Source organism: Ostrinia furnacalis, unplaced genomic scaffold (assembly GCF_004193835.3).
Source record: "Ostrinia furnacalis isolate ACB-3 unplaced genomic scaffold, ASM419383v2 OfSCF7664, whole genome shotgun sequence".
Classification (NCBI taxonomy): Eukaryota; Metazoa; Arthropoda; class Insecta; order Lepidoptera; family Crambidae; genus Ostrinia; species Ostrinia furnacalis.
The window spans coordinates 95679-119123 of NW_021137903.1; the positions used below are offsets into that span (position 1 = coordinate 95679).

The following is a 23445-nucleotide window of genomic DNA, read 5'->3' on the forward strand; positions in this document are numbered from 1 at the left end:
GTGAAATTATTAAAAAAATTAATATAAAAGTAGCCGCCTGGCATGGAACCTGTTATGGGGGCTGAAAATATAGGAAATGACCCCTTCTATACGCCAAATCATTTTGGCACACGATGCGCCAAACACCCTGTATAAGTATTATTAACTTAATAAAACTATAACTTTACGTTTTCGATTTGATGATTTTCATTAGGTAACATAGATTAATAAAAATATTAAAATATTTTATACTTTAATAGAAAACAACTAAAAAGACAAATTGGCATTAAAACAACAACAACCAGTATTTTAACAATTGTCTTATAAATTACTGACTTTTAAATCGTTCAATTAATTGGGGAAACCTATGTAGATAAGTAACTAACGATATTTTCTGTTGCTCGACCGAAAAAAAGACGTGTTTTTGATATTTGTAGAAGAGGCGGCGTTTGTTGACTATCTCCATTTTCTGCAACAAAACGTGAGGAATTTATTATCACATTGCTGAAAAACGCTTTTTGTTTGCCACAGAAGGTCACATTTGCTAAATTATTTCAGTTGTGCTTAAACTAGAAAGCGATACCTACTTTCATTGCTGTGCGTGATTACACTAGTTTACAAAAAAAATGTTTTTCTTTTACCCAAATATAATTCATATTGGTTGTGTTTTCTACCAGCCCCCTTATTACAAAAATATATGTCTCATATTTTTATCACGTCAAGTTTTTGAGATATCCACATTAACCTAAGTAAGCTGTCTTGTTAGCCGTATCGGAGTTTCTACTTTATTTCAATTGCGTTTAAGTATTATTTTAAAATTTTCACTTGTTTTAAAATGTCACCAAGGCAGTGTAAATTAAGCCCAAATAACTTTTGCTAAGTTTGTGGTCAAATTATATTGTCAAAAAAGAAGAGACCAATCACTGAGGCCGTAAAACGGGCCAATTTCTATTATTTTCAAATCTCGGTAACAAACCTGATAAAAATGGGTTCCTGGTGTAGTGTGCGAAAATTTGAGAAGTATATTATTGCACTAGGCTACAGGAAAAAGAAAACATATACGATTCGGCACCCCAATGTTAAGGAGAGAACCAACAAATCACACTAATGACTGTTACTTCTGCCTCACTGAAACTACAGGTTTTAACAACAAAAACCAAGAACATACAATATTCTGATGTTGCATCAGTCACAAAACATGTGCTACAATCTGAAGGAGTTCTTTATCCGTCATTGCCCAGCAATTCCAGTAAGGGAAAGATGCTTGGTATTAATTTAAAGCAACAGTGAAAGTTTCCTGGGAAACTATAAATTTATCTGAGAATTATGCAGAAATTGTTACAAATTATTGAGGAATTACCAAAGAATGGGTGTGAATAAGTCGTTAAAAATTCATTTTTTACATTCTCACCTGGATTTTTTTTTTGAGAACCTGGGAAGCGTGAGTGTTGAGCATAGCGAAAGTTTTCACCAGGACTTGAGGGTTTTTGAGGAAAGATACCAAGGAATTTGGGATAAAAATATGTAAGCGGGTTGCTGCTGGTCTATAATAAGGGAAACTGATACTAATTAGTATGAAAGAAGGAGTAATACGACTCATTTTTGATTGTTTTTAGAGATGTATGTGTAAAAAATATAAAAATTAATATAATCAATATTTACGAAATTTGACGTCCTAAATTTTTTCTAAGTTCAGTTTTTAAGTAAGGGTTAATAACTCTAACGACACATATCAGTTTCATCTCTGGGTAAAAAACCTTGTAAACTAGTGTTATTAGTGGCACAGTTTAAAAATAAAGGTCAATTTAAGACTTTTATGTAGACTGTAATATCTAGCTTCACCTTACTAAATAAAATCATCATTTTTACATCTAAGATTCAGACTGTCGCTTTGCAAAGAAATATTGTCATTTTCAGTAGATATCATCATAAAAACATAAACATAGGATAAAAATGTCATGATGTCAATGGTTCTCTATCATCATCATCATCTCAGCCATAGGACGTCCACTGCTAAACATAGGCCTCCCCCAATGCTTTCCATGTTGCCCGGTTCTCTATACTTCTTTAACATGTTTTTAAAAGATTTTGCAGAAAATCGAACGCACAGCATCGTATAGAGCTCTGTGATTGGTTCGTGTGTCGCCCTGTGCGTCCACGCGCACTTTGAGACCTCATAGTAGTGTTTTTGAATACGGATGAAATAGATAATACGTAATACGTCAAGCAAACCTTGAACATACTCCTTAATCTGTGAGGCCAAGCAAATCCTTACATTTGTACTGAGATGCCATCACATCGCCGCTGCCTACTTCATCTCTACTTCACGTACTGTTTGTGGAGCCTCCTGATCTCGTACACCATGCCATCCAGCAAGTACGACAGGTGCTCAGGGTCGGGCATCAGGGCTCGGTCAACCGACGCGGCTAGGCGGAGCACTCCTCCGTAACAGAGGGCTGTGACGTCTAGCCCTGAAAATGAGGCAAAGTTTGCATTTTGTCTAAGCTAAAATTAAGGGAGGACCGAAAACGTTTGCAAATAGCAACATTAGCAACATACATTTCTCTAAAACTGTTCAAGGAAAGGGCGCGTGGGTGGTGGGAAACTATGCATAGGTTCATGCAATTTTAGTCACGAATGAGGCGCTTCACGGGCTTTTTGTGTATTTTTTTTACAAAAGTAAGCTGCTTTGCATTAGCTGCTTTATTAGTTTTTCTGTCAAAAGGTAGGATGGCTAAATAAAAAAATAATACTACCTCATAAATAAAAATCATCAACATAAACCTATGCCTATTTACTTTTACGCGCAAGCTAGAAACATAAAAGTATTGAGGTACTTTCAAGACGACAAAATCAATTAAAACTCTTTGTTTTAACGTGCTATAATAAGGATCTAGAGTTTCTGAAATTGATTTGATAATTAATGATCCTCTAACTAAATGAATGATTAAAAACTTACAGGCTCTTCGTTTAAAAAAATGTAATAATAGATCTCAAACATTCGCTTAATCGCACCTATTTCAAAGTAAGCACTAGCATTTGCTACAAATCGTGCACTCTACATGACTACGAATTCGTGGGAATCTAAGATTTCCCAATCCACACAGTTTATCGTCAAGACACGTTGAGGTTAACTGTACTGTGTGCATCAAAATCATCAAATAAAACAAGTAGGTAAACCTTGTGCATATTTGCTTAGAGGTGAAAATCGCGATCTGATATTAGCAATACTGTTTCTGAAGTTAACCATACTGCCAAGCTCAATAGTAGCTTCTCTCTATAGACATAAGGGTGAAGCTCTCTGTGGTCTTCACTGTACCTAGGTAGTCTAGAATCTAGATACTCATCTGATGAATCATCTACGAAGTGTAAACCACGATGCTAGGAAGATGGTGTTACGTTACATGCTGTTGGTAATAAAGGGGTGTAGTGTTTCTAGGGTCATCCTGTACCAACGTCACTTATCTATTGTATTATAGCATGTTGCATTATCATTGATATTATTGTTTAGCACGTTGGATGCAAAGCTGTTTCATTAAATCAAGCGATACAATTTTTATATCAGACCAAGCAATAGGTACTTAAAGGTGATGTTTCCTTATTTCTTGATAAAAGGCCTAGCATTTAACTCAGTCTATGCCTGAGGTCTGGGAGCGGCACGTCAAACGTCAGTGAGAGATTTATTTATAAATAATATGCTCTGTCACGTCATAATTATGTCAATGTCATCCCTCCCGCGCCGCTCCTATACCTCAGGCAGGCACTGACTGTACATACAGATGCTTTGTTCGTCGAACATACTTAACACTCCTACGCACGTGCCTTACCGGTATTCCCCTTATGTGGTACGAAGAATACTAATTCCTTGAGAGCGTTGCCCCCACATATGCTGAGCCTGTCAGGCCCTGGCATGTTGCTGAACACCATCGTGGCCTGGCTGCTGTTCAGGAGAGGCTGCAGCACTTGCTTGGGCAAAACACTGACCAGCTTGATGAAGTAGTGGTTCGACTGTAAATTAAGCAATATTTCATGAATTTTTCCAAATTGAAAATATGCTTCAATTTACATATTTTCATTTTCACATAAAAATAATTTAATTTTGTAAACTTAATTTAAACGCAAATAAAAAAAACATAACCCTCCTTCTGGCGCAGTCGGGTAACAAGAACAAGTCCAGCCAAATCATTAAATTAATTTTGTTCACTTCCAGTAACTATTCATAGTTACTTGGTAAAATCGTGAAGGAATTATAAGACTGTTGTATTAAATAATACTTACCAAAGGATCAGCGCTTTTACGTAGATTGTTGCATCGGTATTTTATTTCATTTAAACTCCTATTATCCTTAACTGGCACATCTAATATGGTCACGCTAAAGTCGTTCTTCAAAAGCAAATTACTCGTAGGTTTAATGGTAGATGATTTGGGGAATCTGACAGGAACTATTACTGCTAGGTCTTCTGGAACATGGGCCATTGTCTAAAAGTTAATGACAAAATTAGGTTATTCAAATTAATTTGTTACATCGTCGCAAATTGTATAATTTACCTTAGTAAAGTAATTATGCAATCCACTGGATAACGCAGTTACTAACACATCACTAAAATTTAAATTATCCACATTATCCTTGATCTCCTTAACCATTAGCAACAAATTCTCGTCTGATTGTGTCCATCTGAAATACTTTTTTCCCAACAATGATGGGCCATGCAAAGAATTCTTATCAGGTTTTCTCATAATCATATCAACAAAACAGAAGGGAATTTCACACAATTTCAATATCATGTCTATCAAAGCACCGGGGGTATCGTATATTCTTGTTTCAGGAACAGAAAACATGTTTACAGAACTATTTTCTTGTTTATCTGCTAATGTTTCACATAAAAACTCAAGCAGAGCTACTCCATCGCCAACTGAATGATGTATTACGAACATTATCCCGTATTCACCCCTTTCCTCGTCATAGTTTCCCACCCTTTGTTTTGTGACGTAAATTTTGAATAGGCCTTCATTGTCATAGGGCAAAGATTGGTTCGAAATCTCATCCATCACATCTTCTAAGTCTACAATACTTAGTTCATCCTTGTCTGGTAGCTCAATCACTTCAACATATTGGCTGAAGTCAATGGTACTGTATTTTCTCCAGTAGTAGAAACCATATTCTTCATTTCTTCTGTAGAATATTTTATCGATACCTTCGTTACCAACTGTTATATTCTGTAGCTTAGTTTTAATGTTATTGGCCAGTTCTTCTGGAGAATCGGATTCTATGACTCCTATAACGTTTATAGTAGCATCACCTTCTAAACTCCAGAAAACATCAAAACTGTCTAGAAATCCTACGAAATTTTTGTCCCTTCTTCTTATGATTACTGAACACAACACTTTGTAACATACAGCTAACACTAAAAGCAGTATGACTATGGGTAAACATATCACTAAAATTATTAACGCTAGGAGTCTTGACACTGTTTTCGTATTTAAACATCTTGTTATCACTGAACTGGATTTACAGAACTGTAACAAAAACAATAGCAATAGTCAATAAAACAATAAAATAGCAATTACAAATTCGATTCGCTGTGAAAACCACATAATAAAATAACATACTTACACTATAATGCAAAATAAAGTTGATTAGCACTCCGATAAACATGGCCGATAGGTTCCCAATGTCGACTGCCTTATTAGACTCTAGTGGCAGTTGTTGTCTTATCAACGAATTAGTTCCACCAGATATATTTTCGGTTACATAATTCCTAGCCACTGAACAATTGAGGTACCTACAGTTTAAGGTTATCCATTTTTGAAACTGCTCACTTTACTTCAGCAAAGTTTTCGCTCAACTACAAGCTTCTTTTGGAAGATATAGTAGCAATTGGAAAAAATACTCGTCTTCGAAATTGTCTGTGTTCCACTCAATAACAAATGCACTACTGAGGGAATCCGTTAAACAACTATCACAACCCGTTGTAGGTGACGCGTAAAGAAACCTTACCATCAAGACAATAAGTTTATCCAATTAGATTATGCAATATCTACGCATGTTGGCCTATTCCTTGGATCACTAATAATTACAGAGATGACATAGTTCAAAGGTGTATACCGATTTCGATTTGATAGTTCGATTCAATTCATTTATGTCCCAAATAAAATTACGAAATGTAGATTTCAAGGAAATTATTTTTGAGTAAAGAAAATACACTGGACCGCAAAGAAAAAGGGTTTGTAAGAAACTCTTCTACATCTTCAAAACTTACCAGACAACTTCAACAAATTGTTGGCAATTTCAAACTCCGGCAATTTCAGCCGGAGATTTAAAAAAAAACCTAGCTTTATGAAACAAAACATACTTCGGGACTATTCCCACCTCTCGTTCCCACCACTGCAACTCCTGTGTAGCCAGGATCTACAGCTTGACCGCCACAAAAACCCAACCAATGAAGGTCAAGTTTGTCCCGGGGGAAAGTTAAACTGTCATTGGACCCGCAACGAAATTAATCAGAAGAACATAGGAGGAGTTCGAAATTAAGGTTCGACTTCCCTCCATTGCAAAGCGGATGACAGGTGACAAACAAAGGTTTAAAACCTTTAAGAAAAAGATTATGCACCACGGACAATAAATTAAATTAAGGGGGCCTATCTTATGAGCAATTAGCAACTACCTGCCAATAATATTTTTCACAAAATCGCTTAAAAGCACGGAAATTTTTCCTTGTCGCGACAAGATCGGTGTAATAAATTGCNTAATCATGGCAGCAATACGAAAAGGTGAAAAAAAAAATTATTCGTATTGCTATGATACAGGTCAGCTAAATTTGTTGACATTTTCAAAAATACGCACAGGCTATATGCTACTCGCAAAATGTCTGAAAACAAACTTTTTCGTAATACAATTATAAAATCTATGTACATTTTCACTATCAGACGTATTGCTATAATACCGACTGTCTTTTTTTTTTGACACAGCAGAACTGGCCTCCCACGCAGTTGCTACACTTTCGACCATTACTACACACCTAGTCGGGTTCAGAATCATACAATCTAACGATTTTATAGGGTTTTTTCCGTATTGCTATGAGACATGGTTTTGGTCGTGGGCTCTCGTACTATAAAGAAAATACACTGGACCGCAAGAAAAAGGGTCGATTTGAAAATCGTAGATCTCTTCAAAACTTACCTAGCTTTATAAAACAAAACATACTGGAAAAACTACGCATTTTATTTATTTTTCATTGATTAAAAACAAAAAGCTTAGAATTAGTTTAGTCTATTCATAAAACTAGGTCAGGTACTTTTGAAGATTTTCTAACCGACCCTTTTTCTTGTCCAATGTATTTTTGCGTTTATCAGGAACGACAAATCTAAATTATACAATTTTGTGTGTAGATTGCTTCAAAAGAAAATAAAAATGGATACATGAGTAGAGTGTTGAGGAAACAATAAAAAATATTTCGAATTACTGACAAACAATTTATTTTTATTTATTCGTACCGATCGCTGATATGTTACATCAATTAGTTGCTATTAACACAAGAGGAACTTGCACAGGCGACGTTGTAACAACGTGATTAATGCATTTTGTACTTATTTTACTTAACTACTAATCTTATTGCTAGCATTTAATTAACAAAATTATAAATCATACATCATTTCCTAAATTAATTTCTACATTTTTGTATGCTACCTACCAGTGTCAATGTTAATTTAGATTATCACATCTGTTAAAGGTACATACATGCATTTATTTACATTCATGATACATAAAATATTCAATTATTTACATATTTATGTACATGTCATGCAAATACAATCAGTTTATTACCATGAACTACAAGTCCTTGTTACTTAAACGAGCTATATTAGCACTTTTGTACACCTTTAAATAACTTGATTATTAACGTCATAACTCCTATTTCTCAGCAACTTTACCATTCTTCTGTCTTTTGATGAAGCACAGAACATTTATCCACACGAAAGACACTGTAGCAACGTACACCACCCTCAAATGAGGAGGCACAAAAAAGAAGTTCACAGTCTGGGAGGGAATCCAGAACGCCTGGTTTGCTATCAATGTCTTTGTATACTTTTCCCGCAATTCTTCGAACACGTCTTCCTTTCTTTCGAGAACACCGATTACTGAAACAAAGCATGTGTTACAGTCGCTGTAGCCTGTAGGGTTATAAACAAGTTAGGTATGACACCCCGAGAAATAAAAAAAGGAAGTTTTCCGGCATGTTACCTATGTTCCACAAATAAACGAATTTGATTTGATTTGATTTGATTTGGCAGCTTTCCATTTTTAAAGAAAATTGGTATTGAACATTGAACTAGGTCTTCCTCAAAGTCTACATTTTAATTGACACCATAGAGCTAACAGCCAAACCATCAAGTTTTTAGAATCTTCTGAAAGTGTCAATTATTCAGTCGCTAATTAATAAGGCTGGGTTGCACCATCTTACTTTAACTTTAACAAACGTTTGTCAAACTCCATACAAATAAATCTCCGGTTATCGTTCAAGTTACGGTCAAATGGTGGTGCAACTCAGCATTAAAATATTCAACACTTACGCGTGTAAAAAGCTGCCAGCAATATTGGAGTGGCAATAAACTGTTCAGCAGCCACCTTCTTAGCCACTGTTTTCACTGCAGTTCCCGCGAACGTCTTGTCCAAAAATCTGTACCTGTCAAAACAAAAGTATAGTAATTACTATACAGTCGACAATAAATATTTTTTTGTCGCAAAATAACTACTGCTTCAACCAAAGGTAGAGATAAACACAGATAAAGGTAGCAGGAAGGCGTTGGATGCAGGCCGCTACCAACCGTGCGATGTGGAAATCGTTGGGGGAGGCCTACGTTCAGCAGTGGACGTCCTGTGGCTGAAATGATGATGATGAAGATGCTACAGTGTTTAACTTGGCAGATCGATGATAACTTATCATTTAACTACAGGGCTATAATTATAAATAAATCTTGAAGTAGCTCATCGATTTTTCTACGACTGGTTGGTTGAAAAAGTGAATAATGCAAGGAAGTGTCTGTTGTTAATTAAAACAATGTCATATCACACTTTAATTAATTATTATTAAATCATGTACAACAAATTACAATTTTAATTAGGTGATAGATCATAATAAAGTGAGAATGATTTATAATAATTAACAAGGAATAGTGGCGTTCTTGACAAAATAAGTTGGGCATCAGATACCTTTTGTAAGTACTTAGGTAACGTAAGGTGAAAGAAATTTTCAACAATTATTATAAAAATGTTACTTAATTTGTAATGTGCCTAAATAAATTAATACTAATTATAAGCAGCCAGGCTTAGTTAACCGATTTCAGTTATGTTTTCGTGACATTGTAACGATGAAAATAAAAATAAAATTCTTTCTTAATAAATTGGAAAGTCAGACAAGTTTTTTGTTCGGCCGAAGTTTATCTGTCTCTTTTCAAACAATAAAGAGAAAAAGTTATTGTATTTTCGTTTAAATATCCATTAAATGCTGAGCCGTTTTGCAACATTTTTCTTTACTGCTCCGCCCCTATTGGCTGTAGTGTGTAGGGTGTTATATTATAGCCTAAAGCAAAAGAATTAATCAAGAAGCAAATCGGACCAGTAGTTTCTGAGATTGACGCGTTCAAGCAAACAAACAAGCTCTTCAGCTTTATAATATGAGTATCATAGACTTTATTACTTACCAATAATACAATGCAGTTGGATAGACGGTGCTCCCTGCTACTACGATGCGTGCCGCCGAACCGAAGTCATATTCAGGTTTTTCAGACTGAAATTGAGGAAAAAGAATTTACTAATGTCACTCATACCTCTTTCTTCTGACAAGATTCATTCGGGAAACGACTTGACGACTATGGCCCTGTTTCCACCAAAGCAGAGTGGAGAAGTATTTTGAATAACCAATCAGATTTAATTATTTAGACCAGAAAATCTGATTAGTGGTGAAAACCGGGCCTGTGCATGGAATCAACCTAAATTCAGAAGAACTATACAAAGCCAGTAAGTGATAGCCAATAATTTCAAGACACGACTTCTTTAAAAACTCTACATTCTAGGCTTGAAAACCGATTAAACTGACTACAGTTTAATCGGTTTTCAAGCTCGGTTTATACTAATAAAATATAAATTATGGTAATACCCGTTGAATTGTTAATACGGCGGTTATGATTTAATTCTAGAGCCTCTATATTACGTGCTTTACCTACTTAATTGCCCACTTACAGGAAGCATTGCAGGCGACGCCATTTTTGTTGACTGGTTATCCATTTATGGGTCGAATTACATGCACTTACCGTAAATGCTACCTTTCGTTTGCTTATTTAACATGAAGTTTCATATTTTGCGACACCTAACCTAGTCGTCGTAGTTATGTAAAGAAAAAAGTCATAAGTAAGGCAAATAGGTATTTCAAGTCTGGAGACTAAGGCTAAAATATTGATGGTAGAGCTTAAGTAATTAGCCTGCATAATTTTTTTTTTTTTTTTTTTTTATCCACAACGAGGAAGCTCTTGGCCTGTATCTCACCTGATGGTAAGTGACGATCAGGCCGAAGGTGGAAGCGAGCTTCACCCGGAATCCTCAACCACGGAGGAACTGGCTATCTTACCTCTAACTGCCGGAACACAACAATGCTGTTAACATTGTTGTTATGGCGATAATACGGAATGTAGAGTTCAATAGCAGTATAAAAATATTTTAAATTTATCCGCAGCTATTTTTGCTATTATTTTAATTGTAACCGTCCCAGCAATTTAATTAATTTCAAACCCAACTAAATGGCGCAGTTCGGTACACTATGAGGTAAATTGATCAAGACATTAGTGTAAACACGCATTTCACTTAATTTCGCTGAGTGTCGCCCATACTTCGGTGTGCGTGCTCGCGCTTCTGTACGATAAACCCGCATAGTGTAACTGCGCCTAAATACTGTTTATCTAATTAATAGTAGCTTTATTTATAGCATGTACGTGCTATTTACTACATTCTATAAATAGATATAACGCGCACAGAAACGGCCATAGATCGTGATAGCTAATTTCGCTCGCTCCCATATGGGTAGCGTGGCCGAGCGGTCTAAGGCGCTGGTTTAAGGCACCAGTCTCTTCGGAGGCGTGGGTTCGAATCCCACCGCTGCCATTAATCTTTTGTTGTTTAGAATAAATATACAAATTGCTGCCGTTTTTTTTTTATTTTTGTCATTAAAATTTTATTTCTGTGTGTCTTATTTCATAGTTAGTTTAAACATTGTATAATACTTAGGCAGAGTTGCACCGCCCAACTTTAACGGTAACTATAACGATAACCTAGGTGCTTTTTGTATCGAGTTTGACAGATTTTTGACGTTGTCAAATTGAAGTTAAATTAAGATGGTGCAACCCAGCCTAAGCAAAGGCAATTTGAACGGGAAGCTGGGAATACAATATTCTTCCCTTTACAATTTGACAATGATAATAATGATTTTGTTTTGTATGTTTTCCTTTAAAATTAACGGATATAACTAAACGCCACTTCTCACTGCCAGGTAAAATGATGTTCCCCGTGGTGGTAGAGCAAGCTATGTTTGGTATGTACGAGTATGAACTCAAAATTATAGATCAAGCTATATAGTCCAGTAGATTTAGATTTTAAATCGGAAATAATTCCTACAAAAGATTTTATTGCTTTAATGGCTTCATTGGTTGCCCATTAAGACTCTCCTAGGTTTTCGACTTCGACGGAGTTGTGCTTAAGTGGTGGGGGCCCCCGAAAGGGGCGCTTTTTAGGTTTTCCGGTTATACCGCGTAAAGGACTTACCCTATCGAAAAGTGGTCTTCTTGACGGTTGAAGGGCATTTAATCCTGCATTAAATAAGACCAAATTCATATGTTTTGAACAAACCGTGCAATGAAGTCCTTTACGCGGTATAACCGGAAAACCGAAAAAGCGCCCCTTTCGGGGGGCCCCACCACTTAAGCACAACTCCGTCGAAGTCGAAAACCTAGGAGAGTCTTTATGGGCAACTAATGAAGCCATTAAAGCACTAAAATCTTTAGTAGGAATTATTTCCGATTTAATTCATTTTGTGTTTAATTCTACTGGCCTAATATTTTAAACGTAACTATGAAAATGATTCTTACCGCATAGATCTTGTTATACGTCTGCTGCGACAGCTCGGCCGCCGTGTAGAAGGTCGCGTACACAGCAGTGTTGGTGATCACGGGCCGCCTGCGCAGTGCGTTCTGCCACCAGCTCACTAGCCTCGATGCCATCACACCCTGTTCATCATACAACAAGTTATTAGTTGCCTATCGAATACAGCAGCCATGGGCGTAGTAGGTATCAAGCCAAGCAAGCAAGTAGTGTCAAGCCGAAGCCCAGAGTAGAGCATCACTAGGGCTTTCCAAATCACACCCATGTATGTTCCGCGATTTTTGATAGTTTTCGAGTTATGATTGTTTTAAATTTCTGCACTTTAGGCACTTTTTTGGTCACTGATTTTTTTTATTATTATTAGATGAATACTAGGCCTAGCTGATTCAGAAGTATTTACATCCATAACACGAATAGTAGTACACTAAAATCCTGTATGTTGTAAAAAAAAATAACTTGAAAACTATCAAAAGTCACGGTATACCGATACCTCTGGGCTTCGGCTTGACACTACTTTTTGGGACAACCTGTATACCGGAGGTGGGCATGAAGGTGATTGGATGATGGTCGCGGGAAGCACCTGGATGCAGCGCAAGTCCGGTCATTATGGGAATCTTTGAGGGGGGGCTTTATCTAGACATACACACGTCTTTTGGTTAAAACTATCGAAATAAAACACTTATCCTACTACCTATTAAGGCAATCGAAAAACTCATTGCAATTTTCTTTAACAACCTACGTAAAATGTTTACCTACTTATTACTCTCAAAAAAAGGAAAAACTGAAGTTCAAAGTTTTTTCATGACGTTAATTATTAGAGATGAAAAGGATATCCGGCAACTATCCGGTAGGCCGGATATCCGGCCTAAATTTACTATCCGGCCGGATACCGGATAGTAGCTCACTATCCGGCCGGATACCGGATATTAAAAAACTACGATTTCATATAATAAAATGAAACACATTAATCTTTGAGTTAAATATCAATTAAATGGCTTATAATAATGACGGTTTTTATCTAAAGTCCAAAAAGTTACAAAAAGGCCATATTAAGGCCTTTCAAAATTTCCTTTCTGGGCTATTCACTCTAATGACGAATACATAAATAGTAAATATATTTTATTGTCGAAATATTGTCAAATAAAATAGGCGATCTTTTTTTCACTGATGGTCTGATCACATACAGGGTGACTTTGAAATTGTTGGCATCCTTTTAATAAAGACTACTCATGATACATAGTGCATTCCCCAAATATGAGACAAATCCAATGAGATTTTTTGTCATTATTTTAACTATGTATTTGTATTAGTGTGCTCTTGAAAAGAGTTTAAAACTATTGTTCAGTCAACAGCACATCATCCTATACATTTGGTTGCAAAATAACACTTTATCATTTCAGCCATAGGACGTCCACTGCTGAACATAGGCCTCCCCCAATGCTTTCTATGTTGATCGATTGGTAGCGGCCTGCGTCCAGCGCTTCCCTGCTACCTTTACGATGTCGTCGGTCCACCTTGTAGGTGGACGTCCCACGCTGCGTTTTCCGGTACGCGGCCTCCATTCCAGAACCTTTCTGCCCCATCGGCCGTCAGTTCTGCGTACTATGTGCCCTGCCCATTGCCACTTCAGCTTGCTAATCCGTCGGGCTATGTCCAACTATCCGGCCGCCGGATATCCGGCTATCCGGCCTAGCAGCTCGCCGGATATCCGGTATCCGGTATCCGGCCAAACAACTATCCGTTTCATCTCTATTAATTATTATAAGTATTTCAAAATATAATTTACTACGGACGGACGTCGGATTATAAAACACTGGTCTTATTTTCCTTATAATAATAATTTGTACAAATTCATGCAAAGTACAACCCATTTCACCTCAATTTTAGCTAACATATAAGCATTATACTTACATGGGAAATGCAAAAATAATACGTGTTAGGAAGAAGAAATGCTAAAACCATGTATGCGTGACTGAAACTAGTGAAAAAACAGGCAATGTAGAGTAATGTATTCAATCTTGTAAAATCATTTGAATTGCACACACCTAATTAGTACCTACACTCTTTTGCATTGATCAGCATATCGGTTTATTGGTTAAATGTATGCAACTGTCAGTTCCTTTGCCAATTAGAAACCATGAAAGTTTAAAAAATCTATTATATTCTTCAATTTTGTTTAAATAACACTGACAGCAATTAAACATATTAGTGATCGTCTTTTATTAAATCCATCTTTTTTTAACTCACCAGTCACAATATCTTAAATCACCAAAAATTTTTCAACTTGCTTGACAGTCAACAAATTAGTTAGCAAGAATTTATGAATAAAAACAACGCAACTGACGTTAGTGTTAACCAAAACAAAACACAACAGCAAACTGGCCGAAAATAAATAAAAGTGAAAAAATGAAAGTTATACCGCACACGTCGATTCAGCGGCGTAAAATAAACTGGACTAGCAGTCCCTACGGGCGACTAAATTGACTTCAATGGAATAAATACAATGATAGCAATTGTTATGATCTACATATAACCTTTGTTCAATTGCGTTTCTATTTGACACAATAATTATAAAACATTCAAACACCTATTCTTGTAAAAACGTTTGATGCGTAAGTTTATTGAACTTGAACCCGAAAATCTCTGAAAATAATCTAATTGAATCTGAATATCATTTTTTTGTGCTTTACTGTTATTGAAGTATCGTTTCAGTAACTAAAGTCTGAAATCTGCGCGTGTATCGACATTTTATTTTATAATTATCAATTTTTGTATTTTATAACATCATGATAATTTTTAACAATAGGTTTACACTAGAGATGAAACGGATAGTTGTTTGGCCGGATACCGGATACCGGATATCCGGCCAGCTGCTAGGCCGGATAGCCGGATATCCGGCGGCCGGATAGTTGGCCCATTGTCTCGTTGCATGTCGTGACGAGTATAGTGCCGCACAGGTGCTTCGAACGCGATCAGTGGGTCTATTAGTAGAATAGACTAGTCACACTTTTGGAAAATCGAATCCGTCCGAATTAAATGTCAGNGCCGCCATTTTCAAAACGGCGCGGTGACGTTGCCGTTCTGTTGTTGTGTGCGTGGAACGGCGCCTCTCCGAAGTTACTGTGTACTTGAAAAATCCAAAAAAGTATGAAGGAGCAGTAAAAAAATCTGTCTATTTTTCTTTGCCAAAAAAGAATGCGATATGGCAGGAGATGAAAACTTTGTTAAAACGAGTAAATAAACAAAATATTGTAGAGCTGTTGCAAGAAGATGAAGATATCATGGAGTTAGAAGAAAATGGTCTAAATGATGACGCAGAGCCAGTGAAAAGGACTTTAGAGCAAGAGCTTGAGATGGAACTTAAAAGAGAGAAGGAGAACTTTAATAAACAAAAGCCAAAGCCAAGTGGTCAATTAGATTACGAAAAGGTTCTGAAAAAAGAAATAAGCGTTTATGAGACCGAAGGAGTGCGAAGTGATCATGTACATATCTATGGTGTATGACTTTAATGGCCCTAAATCCGACCAGTGTAGAGGCCGAAAGGGCATTCTCAGCAGCCGGCTACATATGCAGTTCTGTGCGGTTGAGAGGTAGACTATAGAGTCGTCAGATTTTAAAATTATTTCGGATTCGTAACTTATATTGATACAAAATATAGATTGCAGATTAAATTACGGCCCTTTTCGTACTTACTAATTTTAAAAGAATTTGTAAGACTGTTTCCTACGGATTAGCCGTATTTCATAGATTTTATCGTAAGAAGTACAAATCTATAACATAAAAATGAGTCGCAAAATGTGTTGGTAAGCGCAAACTCAACAACGCCTGGACCAATTTTTTTTAAATGTTCGTTGAAGTCCAAGGATGGTTTTTACGGCGAGGAAAATTCGAATAATTTCCAGGAAAACCCTAAAAACAGCCCTTTTTTCACGCGAGCGAACCCGTGTGCGAAAAGCTAGTTACTTAATAAAAAAAAGTCTTAAAAATGTCGTCTTTTTATTTTCGTTCCACATTTTGCTGGATCCGCGCTGGATCCAGCTGGATTCAGGCCAATCCAGCAAGAATCCAGCTGGATTGAAAACGCCGCTGGATTGCAATCCCTAACTGACAGCAATTAAACTTATTAGTGATCGTCTTTTATTAAATCCATCTTTATTTAACTCACCAGTCACAATATCTTAAATCACCAAAAAATTTTCAACTTGCTTGGCAGTCAACAAATTAGTTAGCAAGAATTTATGAATAAAAACAACGCAACTGACGTTAGTGTTAACCAAAACAAAACACAACAACAAACTGGCCGAAAATAAATAAAAGTGAAAAAATGAAAGTTATACCGCACACGTCGATTCAGCGGCGTAAAATAAACTGGACTAGCAGTCCCTACGGGCGACTAAATTGACTTCAATGGAATAAATACAATGATAGCAATTGTTATGATCTACATATAACCTTTGTTCAGTTGCGTTTCTATTTGACACAATAATTATAAAACATTCAAACACCTATTCTTGTAAAAACGTTTGATGCGTAAGTTTGTTGAACTTAAACGCGAAAATCTCTGAAAGTAAGTAGTTACTTACTGAAAATAATCTAATTGAATGCTATATTTGTCCTGAATATCGTTTTTAAGGTTCCGTAGCCAAATGGCAAAAAACGGAACCCTTATAGATTCGTCATGTCTGTCTGTCCGTCCGTATGTCACAGCCATTTTTTTCCGAAACTATAAGAGCTATAGGCTGTTGAAACTTGGTAAGTAGATGTATTCTGTGAACCGCATTAAGATTTTGATGCAAAAATAAAAAAAATAAATAAGTATTGGGGGCTCCCCATACTTAGAACTGAAACTCAAAATTTTTTTTCGTCAAACACGTACGTGTGGGGCATCTATGGATAGGTCTTCAAAAATGATATCGAGGTTTCAAAAATACTTTTTATAGTTTGCGTGACAGACGCTTCCAAAGTGGAAAAAGTTGCCCCCCCCCCCCCCTCTTACTTCTAAAATAAGAAAATGAAAAATCTAAAAAAAACATATGATGTACATTACTATAAAAANTTACGAAATTCCGGAATTCCGGTATTCAAGCCCTAGTCCGAATAGAATGTCAGATTTTGCCACTTCTAGTCTAGGGGGCAGATCAATTCAATTTCGCCTGCAATCGTGAGTGTGTGATTGAATAGCGAAAAAACTATACTGGTCATCACAAAAATCGGCCCACCTACGTTTTACAGGAAAACTCATTTCTACTGACACAGTCATGGTGCCCCAACAATATTTGTGTTATTTGAAAGCCCAATAAATATCCTTAAAGAAAAACACATTTAATTTCTTAATAAACGATTAACATAAACGCGATATACACATTATATGTCACCATAAAATTGTGAATTCCGTCGGATTATTGACGTAGTTAAATTACAATCTAACCTAACCTAACCCACTGTTAGTTTACAATCTAACGCGTTATATTATAAACTGACAGAGTTCACAATTTCACGTTGACATCTATACTTATAATAAATCTGTAGAGAGGTCAATTCTGTACATGAAATATATTTTCAAAATAACTATCAGGGGGTGATTAGTTATCGATACTGATGCTAAAAATGCAATCAGTAAAATTTTTGTCTGTCTGTCTGTCTGTCTGTCTGTATGTTCCTTATAGAAACAAAAACTACTCGACGGATTTTAACGAAACTTGGTACAATTATTTTTCATACTCCTGGGCAGGTTATAGTACACTTAGGAATTCCCACGGGTACGGGAATTAGCGGCAAAATCATTTTGTATGAAAAATCTAAACCGCTTAAGTTAGACGCTTGAAATTTGGCATTCAGGTACCTTAGTAAACTTAAAGCTTAGTTACAACAGGATATTGCAAAATTCCCACGGTAACGGGAGTTAGCGGGAAAAAGCGTTTGTATGAAAAAATCTAAACCGCATAAGATAGACGCTTGAAATTTGGCATACAGGTATCTTAGTAAACTTAAAGCTTAGTTACAACAGGATATTGCAAAATTCCCACGGGAACGGGAGTTAGCGGGAAAAAACATTTGTATGAAAAAATCTAAACCGCGTAAGATAGATGAAGGGGGTAAAACGGGATCCACGCGTACGAGGTCGCGGGCGGCCGCTAGTATACAATAAATGTGACTTGAAAAAAGACCTCACTTTGGGCTCACCTCTGGGATCAATTAGACCAATTTTTATGGTTATAAAACCAAATAATGATCTCACGTGTCATCTTTAACAGATGGATAGCGATTAATCCCAACTATTTTATAGCCATAAAAGTCGGCTCAAGCGTAACTACCTATTTTTTGTAGAAGTCACTCTGGATTGTTCTCCAGACACATTTTTGGGGTAAAACCCTTTCCTTTAATGAAATGAAGTTTAGAACTAGGCTTTTAAATGGTGCCAATATTGGTGGGAAGTGGGGATGCATACATTTGAAAGTGCTTGTCGCGGGAGGGTCGATCTTTGTGATGACCAGTGTAGTTGCATCATGTCATCAGACCATCAGTGAAAAAAAAATCGCCTATTTTTTTGGCAATATTTCGACATTAACAGATATTTAATACTATTTATCTATGTATTCGTCATTAGAGTGAATAGACCAGAAAAATAAATTAGTTTTGAAAGGCCTTAATATGGCTTTTTTGTAACTTTTTCGACTTTAAATAAAAGCTGTCATTATTGTAAGCCATTTTATTGATCTTTGAGGTAGATTAATGTATTTCATTTTATTAATAGGAAATTGTCGTTTTTTTTTAATATCCGGTATCCGGCCGGATAGTGAGTTACTATCCGGTATCCGGCCGGATAGTAAATTAGGGCCGGATATCCGGCCTACCGGATAGTTGCCGGATATCCGTTTCATCTCTAGTTTACACGGGTGTGGGATATTTCTGTACCCCCAGTGAAAACGGAGTTAAGTCGAAAATGGTGATTTTTGGGAAATCGCATTTGAAGTTAAAAAAAATCCTGCTTCGTCGCTATTAGAGATAACTTGGTGAAATATTTTTTAGGTGAAAGGTAATGTTAGATATAATTAGGCAGTGTGCCAGTTTGGGAAATATAGCATGTAGTTTTTTCGTAATTAAATAAAAACCCAGTTATATCGCCATGCACGGCAACTTTACATTCGTGTAAAGTGATATAATGGGACATAAATCATTTTACACCACACTGAATTGACCACCCGCTAACAAGTGTAAAGTGATACATTTTACGCCATTTCTGTTGATATTTTTTTGTTTCTTTTATTTTAGAAAAAGTTGTAAAACAAACATTAGTAATTACACTATGAGGAATCATTATTTCAGGTTATTTAGGGTAAATCGTCCAAAAATNATCATTAGTTGCGATTTTCAAATGTTTTTGATCTAAGTAACTGATAACATTTTACACATGTACGAAACTTTTGTGGTTAATGGTATTAGTCTAATTGAATCATTATACACAAAATAAATAATCATTTGTCTTTTACTTTTTGTGATATAAATTAAGTTACATTCTTTTTCACCAACCAACAATACATAGTTTTTTTTGTGTATATTAATATGAGTCATCTTATATTGTTAATCACAAATTCAATCTGAACAACTTCAATCGTGTAAAAAGTAGTAACACGAGTCGTACCTCTTGACACAATAAAAAATTGAAAGAAGCCTCCGGTACACTTTGTTAAAAGTAGACATGTATCAATATACACGAAAGAAAACTCAAAATTGGTTCACAAAGCCTTACTTGTATCATTTGGCACAAAATTATTTTCTTTTCTATACGTCGTAGAAACATACCGATTAGATACAAAAATAGCTAATTTTTCAGAGATTCACATTATGTTATAAAGTCAATTTTGATCTAAGTCGAGTTAGATCCCTTTTCACTGGGGGTACAGATTTAAGTATTAAACTTGTTAGATAATTAATTTTCTTTATAAATGCACTTTCTAAAGTTATTAAGTAAATCAGATTACAGTAATAAAAAGTTTCAGAAAACTAAAAGATTACACGCATGCAGTGGTATCTTGGGTTCGAGTCCTAACACAAGCCAAGCGAATCCTTTTTATCTATAATTTTGACTATATCTAATATCTACAGCCTATATCTAGAAAGATCAAGAAATAGAATCTTATGAATGTCAATAAGTTAACGTATACTCCATTAAAATATTTAACCGCACCCTTCCCATCTTAATAAGTAAATATTATAAATACCAGCTCTCCCTTTTGCCCTAAAGGTACTACATAAATCCGTCGTAACCCAAATAAAACGTTTGACACTCATTAATGACCCTTAATAAGTGATAAGTGCTTTAAGTGACTCACTTTTTACATTCAAATACATTTACATCAATTGATTTGGGTTATTAAGTGATTATGATTAACCTAAAATGAGTAATTAAGTTAATTGATACGTAATTAAAAATATTAATTCGCAACGCAAGTACTACTTAACTAAAAATATGTGACTCTACATTTTGAAATAGTTCAATAAATTGTCTGTTTTCTCGTGGTTGTACTAACTTGTCTGAATCACGATTGTGGAGAAAGAGGTTCCCAGTAATGAACCTTGAAAATTGACATAGGAAAACAAAATAAGGGTAATAGAGTCAAATAGGAAACATTAGTGGCACCACAAAGAAAAAGGCCAGTAAGAAAATTCAACATTCTATCGACATAACACAAGAGATTCTGAAAAAGTATTGCTAATTTTACTTATTTATTGAAATGTTATTTTTTTTTAAATTAAATTAAAAAATGAAAGTAGATCTTTATCACAGTTATAATTTTGACTTATAGAGAAATAATTATCATAATATTATTGCACTTACCTACTGAGTGAACAAATCTTACGCCCTTACACAATAAACTGAATGAGGTATAAACTCTTGAGACACACCTTATCAGGTAATGATGATATAACATTGAGATACACTGGCGGAAGACTGATACCATCGCTATCTGCATTTATCAAGGTTAGAGACAGTATTTGCTACAGTTACTAAGTTAACAACTCTTTATCCGTATTTTCTCTCCCATAGTTTACTGGTAGAGATCACTTTCAGGCAACAAGAGCTTTACGCCGTATTCACAAACGATGCTTGCTTAAGTGAAGCAGCAAATCGAACGCATAACGTTGAATAGAGCTCTGTGATTGGTTCGTGTGTCACCCTGTGCGTTGTGTGTGTGAGACCTCATAGTAATCTTTGTGAATACAGACGATATATCGATGTTGGTTCACCTACTATGATCTTGATAAGAGACTTAAATTAACTCCCTTATTTATAAAAAAAAATCAAAACAAGTTAGGTTTACTTTTATCCACAACGAGGAAGCTCTTGGCCGGTATCTCATCTGATGGTAAGTGACGATCGGTGGAAGCGAGCTTCACCCGGAATCCTCAACTACGGAGGAACTGGCCATCTTCATTTGTATACCTTCACGTAAAAGTTTGATATCTTTAATTAATAAAGTTTTCACATAATTACATTATCTCAACGCTTAAACATTAATGTCATAATGCATTAAAATCAATGCCTAATAATTATGTAAACAAGAAGTTTACGCAATCGATACCCATTTTCGTATACAAAAACAAATGTAGGAATACATTTTTATGTATATACATTTCTATAGTTACCTAACCATAAGTTCCAAGTACTTTCACTGCTACAATTCAGCATATTATTACATATTACAGTTAAATTTTCGCCTCGACTTTCACACCGCCAATAAAAATGAATCAAATTGAAATACTTACTAACCACACGATATCGTGAAAATTGACAAAATCGTGCTTCACATAAGCTACCGGACACAATTTAGAAGAAAATTAGCACTATTTTTTTCTAATTAACGTTATTGCAAGTCCGATAACAGTTTTACTGACTTTCCCTACTTTTATACTTATAATATTATTCTATTGCGATGAATATGTAACAGTCAAAAGATATTTATGAACATAATTACGACACTGATTATTGTCTACCTACACACATTTTATATGCTTTTTAACTAGACTGGTGACTGTGATTATGATTTAATTCTGAATAGATGAATACTAGTTTTTTTATTTTCTATTTGTAACATCATGCCCAGTCTCTCTACAAGTCGAGCCTCTCGAACTAATTTAATAAATGCGTAAATCAGGCAAAAATAATTATGGTTTTTAGTCTGTATACTTGAGTCTGTAATCTTTAAACTTAAACCGCTGTACCAAATTTTGATGTTTTTATTAATAGATATTGATTATCCCCATGAGAAAAACGCCGGTTTCTTTTTCGCCCAAAACAGTAGACTTTTTCATCGATAATTGTGTTGATTACGCAAATAACAAACAATTTATACAAGTCTACTAAACGTAAATATTTATCACAATATCTACGAGTATGATCGTTATTAACCAATGATCACGACAGAACGTGCTTAGATGTTAACAAACCCGTTTCGGCTTCAATGAGGAAACAACAAACTTATTTTGCGATATCTAGAGAAACCCAACCGGTGTTTTTATTGGTTATATGACCTTATTTATAAAATTTAGGTCCATAATCAAACTTGTTATAAAGTTTGTTTTGGTGGTGCGTAGATGATATTTTTAGAATATACAGTTTACGACTCGAAACTATGTACATTAAATATACAACGCCACATCGCGTAGAAAATAATAAGGTTAAAGCTGTTTCACGGCTCCTTTAAAGCACATCAGAATTTCAGAATCTGTAGTGTGGGTATGTTGTTAGGTAAATAATATAAATTACCTAATTACAAAGTCTGTTATAAATACATTTTATATTTAAAAGCTTATTGTGATTCAAATGTTGTTAGGGATTTTTTAACGAAACGAGTAAGTTGTTTAATTTAGTTCAAAAAGCTCTCAGGATATGACTGTAATTGAATAAGATATTTTTTATTATTGTAGTCGAAAGCTTTTCTAAGCGTTAAACGTTATTGTAAGCAATATAAAGCTTTAATAAAGACATTAAACTACAATAAACCTGTATCCCTTTGTGCTCAACACGTGGGTAGCAAGCGTTACCTTTTGTTGCAGAACAATATCCCTGCAACCTGTAGCTTTTTGGAGACTTTTTAACCTTTTAACGCACTATATTTAAACAATATTGTAAATGAAACTCCTTCAAAAGAAACTATATTGAATATCGCATTGTAAAAATTAGTTTCGTTAAAGCTATTAAAGAACTGAAATGACTCTACATTTACTTTTAAAATTATCAACTTAAAATCAAAGCAACTTGTTGCTCTTCGAACCCCTCACTGCTTATAAGGTTCGTTCGGGATAAAAAACAAAGA

General features: G+C 35.3%; 2 protein-coding genes and 1 non-coding gene across 9 annotated transcripts; 1 reads left to right on the plus strand and 2 right to left on the minus strand.

Moving 5' to 3' along the window:
• Positions 1-270: 270 nt before the first annotated feature.
• LOC114365846 (uncharacterized) lies at positions 271-5909 on the minus strand. The gene is made up of 6 exons (XM_028322534.1): positions 5594-5909; positions 4528-5496; positions 4258-4458; positions 3807-3987; positions 2255-2450; positions 271-448 (listed from the first exon to the last, which is right to left on the minus strand). Exons 1-5 carry the CDS (start codon positions 5633-5635, stop codon positions 2299-2301), a joined length of 1545 nt encoding a protein of 514 aa, XP_028178335.1. The 5' UTR covers positions 5636-5909; the 3' UTR covers positions 271-448; positions 2255-2298.
• Positions 5910-7447: 1538 nt separating this feature from the next.
• LOC114365850 (mpv17-like protein) lies at positions 7448-23365 on the minus strand. Of its 7 annotated transcripts, none has more exons than XM_028322540.1 (5): positions 23174-23365; positions 12115-12252; positions 9682-9767; positions 8551-8663; positions 7448-8118 (listed from the first exon to the last, which is right to left on the minus strand). In XM_028322540.1, exons 2-5 carry the CDS (start codon positions 12244-12246, stop codon positions 7892-7894), a joined length of 558 nt encoding a protein of 185 aa, XP_028178341.1. In that variant the 5' UTR covers positions 12247-12252; positions 23174-23365; the 3' UTR covers positions 7448-7891. The 7 variants fall into 7 exon arrangements, with proteins under 7 accessions (XP_028178341.1, XP_028178339.1, XP_028178340.1 ...); XM_028322538.1 differs by lacking the exon at positions 23174-23365 and adding an exon at positions 20971-21198; XM_028322539.1 differs by lacking the exon at positions 23174-23365 and adding an exon at positions 20967-21003.
• Positions 11053-11134, plus strand: TRNAL-AAG (transfer RNA leucine (anticodon AAG)). The gene has a single exon. It is a non-coding gene; the product is annotated as a tRNA-Leu (tRNA).
• Positions 23366-23445: the final 80 nt, after the last annotated feature.